Below are 8,393 nucleotides of genomic sequence, written 5' to 3'. Positions count from 1 at the left end.
CCAAGGGAGTTTCATGAGGGTTGTTACTACCACGCCCTACATTGTAGTATACCATATCTATAGCATCAAAAGAAGCTTGTCCTATGTGGTCTGGGATGTGAGGACTACAAGAGGTAATCCTAAATAGAACTGGTCAAGCTAATAAAATGATGTAAGTAGTGGAAGTAGTAACAGACGTCTTTCGGTTTGAAGGAACGTTCCGGGCTCCTGAACGATTTGTCTGGATAATACAAATGTTTCCAGGTTGAGCAAAGCCATTCCAAATGTCTTCGAATAAACCGGTGTGTATAGTTACGAATCTCTAGCTTCCACTCCAAGTATTGTAGCTATAGAATCGATTGAGTGGGCACTCGAAAACTCTGCTTCCTTCCTATCTCCATGATTTTATGATTCTTTTAAAACTTGTACTTCACAAGATGTCTTTCTTTATGCGAATTGATCTCTCCTTGTAGAGCTCTTTTTGCAGGGAAACTTGTTTCATGGATATTAACAATATGGGTGCCGAATAACATTCGAATGAAGAAAATCGTACATATTTACCTAGCGAATACTATCATATCTATCATTTCATTATCCACCTTTATCTCTAGTAAGGAAAGTGCATTTGGTTACTCAAATTGATGGACCCCCCGTTAGTTGGAGCTTTGAACAATTTTTGAAGACCCCTCGATTTTGGCTTTGGAAGAAAAATACATCGCTAATTTTTTATATGTTATGCATAAATGCCTTAGCTTTCAATTGATGCAAAAAATTTAAAAATTGGTGAAAGTTTTGGTATAAAAATTCAAGATGGCGACCAAAATCAATATGGCCGACCCAACTTTTTATAATTTTAAATAGTAGCTCTATCTTTCCCTTTTTCAACAACAATTCGTTTTGATGTGGTTTTTGGAGAAACTTTCGAGTTATAACGGTTTAAATGAGCCACCATTTGACCAAAATCGAGGGGTCTTCAAAAATTATTGTAGCTCCAACTAACGGGGGGACCATCAATTAGAGTAACCAAATGCATTATCCTTACTTTTTTAGCGAGGACTTTCAGAAAATCGCGACTTCAAACATTTTTAAAGACAAGGTGTATTAGTGGGCCGGTCTTTACGGCGAGAATTACCCAGTTGTTAATTGAAGGGCTTTCTTTGCCTTCCATTACATGAATTTGTATATTGTGAGGCAAGCACAATGATACACTATGCCAAGGGAGTCGAGAAAATTTTCCCGACCGGAACGGGGGACCCTCAAGATGTAGGGTAAGAATTTGTCATCTTCAAGTAATAGTTTTAGGCTTGTTCTAATTCTAGTATATACAAATTTTATTCATAATTTGGCTAACTATACAGAAAACAGCCTAAATGTTACCGTTGGCAGTACACAATCGACGGTCCAGGTTTTACAATCCTAGCACTACCGAAACATTCCTCGTCCTTGTAGAACACAGCATACTGACCTGGTGTTATCGCTCGCAGCGGTTCGTCCAGCTTTACAAACATCCTGCTCCCGTCTTCACTCGACTCAATTAAACTACAATGTACCAAGGGTTTTGTGTGTTGAAACCTAAACAGGCACCGTAATACCCCATCACTCAACCTCTCAGGTTTATTAATCCACACCGGATTCTCCACGTACACCATATCCGTCACCAGCAACGGATGATCTGTTCCCGAAACCACAAAGATCACATTCCTGTCCACATCCTTCTGAAACACAAAATACGGCTGCAAGCAACCACCAATCTTCGCCTTCTGACCCACTGTCCAATGGTGAAGCCCTTTGTGCATCCCCACCACCTTCCCCGTATCAAAGTCCACGAAATCTCCCGGCTTCGTTTCAATATACTCTCCGATGAAGTCCTGAAAGCTCCTCTTCCCCACAAAGCAAATACCCATACTTTCCTTCTTCCGCGCGAACGCCTCCAATCCCACATCGGCCGCATACCGTTTTACCTGCGCCTTGGTCATGGCACCGATCGGGAACATGGTCCTTCGCAACGCGTCTGCACTAATCTGCGACAGGAAAAACGTCTGATCCTTGATGTCGTCTACACCGGCCAGCAACCGTATTGGTGCACGGTCATCGTATTGCTCCAAAAATGGCCCGAAGTTGGTACGAGCGTAGTGACCGGTTGCTATCGCATCGGCTCCCATCTTCTCGCGGGCATACTTGTAGAACAGATTGAACTTGATGTGACGATTGCAGAGGATATCCGGGTTGGGTGTTACTCCCTTTTCGTAGTCCTTGAGGAAGCTCCTACAACAAGCAATACGTATTAAATCCAGAGAATTCGATTAAACACTTATTTGATTTACCCAAACACTTCGAGCCAGTAGTCTTTGACGAAGTTGGTCTCCTCGAGGGGAATCCGGAGCTGACGGCAGAGCTTCTGGGCGTCCAACCAGTCTTGCTCGCCGGAACAATAACCGGACTCATCGATCAGATCCCAGTTTTTCATAAATGCGCCCCGGACGTCGAATCCTGGAAAATTAGAGTGAAATACATACTAATGTAGATTTGTTTGAATTTTTAGTCAAAAATTCAGAAAAAAATACGGATTTTTATGAATTTTTCAAGGATTCCTCGAGAGATTCCTTTCGAATTTTCTGTATGTATTTTTTAGGGACTCTTTCAGAAACTGCACAGTTTTCATTCAGATATCCCAACAGAAATTTCTTCACATTTTTTTCGGGAAATGCAACAGAGATTCTCTCCATTATTCTCCCAAACAAAAATTCACACGGAGCGGACCTGGTGTGATGGTTTGAGCACTTGACTATCACGCCGAGGACCTGGGATCGAATCTCACTCCCGACAAACTCGCAAAAATGTGAGTTCTTCCTTCGGAAGGGAAGTAAAGCGTGGGTCCCGAGATGAACTAGCCTAGGGCTAAAAATCTCGTTAATACAGATATTAATAAAAAATAATTTAAACGGAAAAATTGGAGACATCTGTGCGAGGGAATTGAAAGTGCTTCTGGAACTGCCAGACTTTAACGCAGTTCTCTAAAAAGATCATACCAATGGTCTCGGAACGCTTCAGATGTACTCCTTCCTTGATCCTACTTCAAGAACACTCAGGAAATACTTTGGAACTTATGATGAAAACTCATATTTTTCAGGATCCGGTCCCTTTTTCTATGGTTAAGTTAAAGATCCTGACTACAGTTTGGTAACTCAATGAAGGGAGTGGAAATGTTCAACTTATAAATATCTCGGAGCGGAGTATATGGGGTGATTATCTGGCGATATTTTTACAGATCCCTTAGCAATGACAACATTTTTGGCCGATGCATGCAAATTACCAATTCGCCAGACTTTTCCTCAAAGCTTTCTAAGAAACTTCTTTTGAAATTTCTTATGACTTCGACAATATTGAACATATTCCTGATGTGTTTGGTGAATGTCTTGTACTATCTTGGCGTGTACTAAACTGATTGAATTCCAAAATTTGTAGCAAATTCCTTAAAAAATGCCATTGTAATGATTCGGCAGATTACTGACAAAAGGGAGTGATAAATTATTTCCGATGCTGTCATGGTATGGTATTATAAAATAAGAGCTAGTTAGTCAAGGTTTTCCAATTTCAGCGCCCTTTCACTGGTACGTTCCCATGAATGAATTCCTGGAGGAATCTCTGAAGGAATCGTTTGAACAATTCCTGAAGGAGCTGCTGGAACCACTTCTGAAAGAATACATGGAACTTTTTTTTAAGAAATTGCTGCTGAAATGTTAAAGTAATTTTAGGAATATTGAAGAAGTCTCTAAAATATATTTCCGAAAGTATCTATCACTGAAGTAATTTCAGGAGAAATTGAAAAAAAAAATCTGAGGAAAATTCTAAACGATTTCTTGAAAAAAATTCCGGAGGAATTAATAGATGGATTTTCTGAAGAATACTAACAAAGCCTCTTGAGATATTAAAAAAAAATCCTGAAGAAATCTCCTAATGAATATCCGAAACATTTTTTAATGAATTCCTGGAGGAATCCATGGAGAAATTCCGAGAGGTACGCTTGGAGGAAATCCTGAAGGATGTTCTGAGAAAATACACAGAGGAATAACCGGAGGAACTTCTGATGAAATATCTGCAAGAATGTCTTCCAGCCTTTCTGTAACGATTCTTATGAAAATCTCGGAGAGAATCCGTAGAAAAAAAATCTGAAAGAATCTTTTGAGGATTTTCTAAGTCTTTCTTTGGAAATCCTTGGAGCAATTTCTGAAAGAGAAATTTTTAGAAGGAATACCGAAAGGAATTTCCTTAACAATCTTTTGTAGAATTTCTAAAGCATTCTTTGGAGAAAATTCCGTATAAAACTTCTGAAAAAAATTTGAAAGAGTTCTGAGTTTCTGATTCTTATTGTATTCGTGTATCATTTTTTCTTTGATAAACCCGTGAAGTTTTTTTTTTTTGAGAAAGTTCATGGAAGGATTTCTAGATAAATGTCTTGAAAAATTCGTGCAGAACTCTCTATGAAAAAAAAAAGTTCTGAAGAAATTCGGATGGAACAATCTTTGCTAGATTTTTTGAAAGGAATTATTGTATAAGTATTTTCTAAAGGAATCCATGCAACATTTTTGGAAACTATCTGTGCTAGACTATCTTAAGGAGGTCTTGAAGAAATTTCTGAGGGACATTCTGAAGCCCAAAGGAATCCGTAGAAGAGTCTGTGAAATAATTTCTGATTGAATTTCTTTGGGATTTTCTGGATGACTTTTTAATGTAAATCTACGAGAAGTTTTCAAAGGAGTCCCCGAAAGAATTTCATTAGGAATCCCTGGGCAGATTTTTTTTCAGGAACTCGTGAAAGATTTTTCAAATAAATCCTAGGCTGGATTTCAGCAAGGGTCCATGAAGAAATCTGTGGAAGTTTTTTCAAAGTAATCTTTGGAGAAATTTGTAAAGGAATCTCTGGAGTCTAGAGGAAAATCTGGAGATGTTTCTAAAGAAATCATTAGTCGAATCATCATGTATATAAAATCCCAGCGATGTCTGTCTGTCTGTCCGTAACGTTTTGAAATGTTTCATGGAAATGTTTCACCATAGTTCCACAACTTCAGAAATAATAAGAAGAACTTTTTGGAATGATCTGGAACATCAATATTCTGAAAATTCCAAGAACTTTCTGGAAGTTACTGAAAGCTCCAGAAGAAAAGAAGAAGAAGATTCTGGAATGTTCAGGAGTATTGAATTTCTTAATGATTCGAGACCTTCTAAAAGTTTCTGGACGAAAGACGATGCAATATTATGAAGCATCTTCTTCTTCTTTTTGGCATAACGGCCCAATTGGAACAAAGCATGCTTGTGGAAATTACTGAAAGTTTCAGAAAAAAGAAGAACGTTCTGGAATGTTCTAAAATATTAAACTACTTTAATTTTCGAGAACTTTCCGGAAGTCTCTGGAAGTTCTCTCACCCTCAGCATAATTTTGCTAAATACCCGTGAGTTTACTGCTCGGCTGTATGCGCTCCGAACATTCATTCACGGTGGCTGAAATGAAATGAAAAATTCGCAATTCCTGAAAAGCTTCTAGAAATTTCTTACCATTTCAGGGATTAGAACCCTGTAACAGTTAAAGGTGTGTACTTGGAAGTATACTTTCTGGCATTTTTCATTTCTGAATACCTTCTTTCGTTTTTTATGAGTCCATTGCTGAGTGAAATGTTTCGCATATTAAAAATGGCTTCTGAGGAAACTTCTGGAAATTGTTATTCCAGTATGCTCAAGAATCTCCTTAAGGGATGAACATTTTCTGAATCTAAATTAAGGAGTTCAAAAACGGCACATGTATCCAGGTGTTGTCTATCTGTCCTCCCGTTACGCTTAGCAAAGTTCGGCTGAAATATTTCACGTTGGGGCCAGCATAATAGATATCATATGATCTGAGTGTTCGAGATTGAAGTCGAAATGAATTCGAAGAAACTTCTTTTCTACAAGAACGTCAATGTAATTCGAGAGGTTTCTGTTTCAAATATAAAGACATTTTTCTAACTTTCCTGGGCAAAAAGAAGAAGCAGAGGAGAAAAAAAAATTCTAGAACATTGCGTATGCCCCGGAGGGATGAAAATATTATTCATACAAATGTTCAAGAGTTTTCCCAACATAACGGCTTGGAATATAAAAAAACTTCACTGAGAAGAAAAATAAGATTCTGGAACATCCTAGAATATTCTTTGAAGGAATCAATATGCTTTTTTTCATTATTGGAAGAAATTTTCAGGAACTAAAATAAGGAAATAGAATATATTCTAGGACATTTTTCGAAGGAAGGAAGATAGGCGTATTTCAAAACTTTCCATAATAAATTAAATGTTCGTAAACTTTTTGTTTCCAATTAAAAGAAATTTCTGAAACTTTCCTGGGCGAAGAAGTTGGAGAAGAGCAACGAGAAAAAGATAAAGATACGTATGTTTTTGGAATATTTTAGAACAGTTGCTGGGGAATTTCTGGTGAAATCCTTGGAAGAATATCCAAATTAACCACAGTACTAATTTATGAAGGAACTTTTGAAATGTTTTCTGAAAAACTGAAATAGTTTCTGAAGGCGTTGTTGAGAATTTTTTCTGTTGTTTTTTTTCCACCTGTTGTACGAAATACAACAGCGCGACTACTGGAAGGTTAAAGGAATCTCTGAAGAAATTTCTGAAGTAATCTCCGAACGATTTTTTTGAAAAAATCTCTCTGGAGGAATTTCTGATCAAAACCATAGATATTTAAAAAAAAATTGAGGGTTTTTAAAAGTAAATCATTCAAGATGTTTTGAAAGATTTCATAGTGGACTTTGTAGAACAGGAAGAATTTCTAAACAAATTTCTGAATGCGTGTAATCAGTTTCGTACCTTTTAATTCCGCCCTATTTTGGCTATCCTTTGACAGATACGCGTATTTCGACTACCACTTGTAATCTTCCTCAGTGTCAGTTATTCACTCAGATTACTGACACTGAGGAAAATCACAAGTGGTAGTTGAAAAACGCGTATCTGACAAAGGATAAGCAAAATAGGACGGAATTAAAAGGTACGAAACTCATTACACTCATTCAAAGTATTCTGCTTAGAGGGTTTGAAACTTGGTTTGAAAAGTCTATACAAAGAAATCTCTGAAGAAAATTTTTGAATGAATCCATGGAAGATTTTTTGAAAGAATTGGTGAGGAATTTTTTTAAATACTCGGACAAATTTCCGAAAAAAAATTAAATAGATTTTTTAGAAGAATTTCTGCAGAATTTTTTGGTAGATTTTCTAAAGGAATCTCCAATAGATTCTCCAAACGAATGCTACAAGAAATTTCTTAATAAATATCCAGAGAAATTTCTGAAGTAATACCTGGGCGGATTTACTCAACAACCTCTTGAATGATTACTTGAAAAATCATGGTAATATAAATTGACATAAAAAGCTCGGTTAACTGCGGAACGCTCACAGAATAAGTCTCAGGTATTAACTAAGAAGTATGCTCTGTTCCAGTGGAAACGTTACGTCAAGGGAAGAACGATGATTAATTAAAATCTACCTACCAGAATTTCGTAATGCAAGTAAAGTATAGTCTATGATGTCCCTCCAGCAAGCATTCTCACTCACCTTTCTGTTTCAGCATGTAAGCCGTGACGGCGCTATCCACTCCACCGGAAACTCCGACCACAACTCGTTTGAACATTGCTGATTTTCATTAATGATCAGAAAACTACTGCCCAAAATACAAAAATACTACAATAACAGTTATTTTCAGATCAGCACGTACCTACCGGTACTTTGCGTATACGCTAGCGTGTACAATGTTACACAACGTGAATCCCATTCATCAAACTCGCGAATTTCATTCATAAACAAAACATACTACCGTTATGCCTTTTGACATCCACCCGCCCAGGACGGTCGAAGCATAGTGGTTTCTGCTTTTAGTAGTGTTGCGTGTACGTACACGCTGCATTACACGAACACCACTTGAGTTACTGGTTGAAAATAGTAAACAAAGATCAGCTGTTCCCAGCAAAATCAAATGGGCATATTTTCAACCAGTAGATTTGCATTAGTGTTCGTGAAACCGCGCTGCGAAACCACTATAGTGGTTTCGCAGCGCGGTGTCACGAACACTAATGCAAATCTACTGGTTGAAAATATGCCCATTTGATTTTGCTGGGAACAGCTGATCTTTGTTTATTATTTTCAACCAGTAACTCAAGTGGTGTTCGTGTAATGCAGCGTGTACGTACACGCAACACTACTAAAAGCAGAAACCACTATTGCGTGTGTGCGTGCAAACCACACGGGCATCCGCAAATAGGTCGACAAAATTTTAATAATAGTAACGTCCATAACGCCCAATTGACATGGGCCGTCTCAAAAATTCGCGCGCGCAAACGACGTCTCCTCCGCCGCCACGGCTGTGTTTATGTTCGCTTTGCA

At 37.9% G+C, this 8,393-nt stretch overlaps 1 protein-coding gene across 1 annotated transcript; it reads right to left on the bottom strand.

Annotated features, from left to right (window-relative positions):
* Window positions 1-1,330: 1,330 nt before the first annotated feature.
* On the bottom strand, window positions 1,331-8,051 carry LOC109401317 (mitochondrial tRNA-specific 2-thiouridylase 1). The gene is made up of 3 exons (XM_019673821.3): window positions 7,569-8,051; window positions 2,304-2,469; window positions 1,331-2,244 (listed from the first exon to the last, which is right to left on the bottom strand). Exons 1-3 carry the CDS (start codon window positions 7,642-7,644, stop codon window positions 1,353-1,355), a joined length of 1,134 nt encoding a protein of 377 aa, XP_019529366.3. The 5' UTR covers window positions 7,645-8,051; the 3' UTR covers window positions 1,331-1,352.
* Between the last annotated feature and the right edge of the window lie 342 nt (window positions 8,052-8,393).

This window comes from Aedes albopictus, chromosome 3 (assembly GCF_035046485.1).
Source record: "Aedes albopictus strain Foshan chromosome 3, AalbF5, whole genome shotgun sequence".
Lineage (NCBI taxonomy): Eukaryota > Metazoa > Arthropoda > Insecta > Diptera > Culicidae > Aedes > Aedes albopictus.
This window is presented reverse-complemented; position numbering and strand designations above follow the sequence as displayed.

Bases quoted from the DNA above. Each gene is read 5' to 3' on its own strand.
- LOC109401317 (XM_019673821.3), bottom strand. From the start codon at position 7,644: ATGTTCAAACGAGTTGTGGTCGGAGTTTCCGGTGGAGTGGATAGCGCC. The intron at 2,470-7,568 runs GTGAGTGAGAAT...CTAATTTTCCAG, and splicing joins TTACATGCTGAAACAGAAAG to GATTCGACGTCCGGGGCGCA. The intron at 2,245-2,303 runs GTAAATCAAATA...TGCTTGTTGTAG, and splicing joins TACTGGCTCGAAGTGTTTGG to GAGCTTCCTCAAGGACTACG.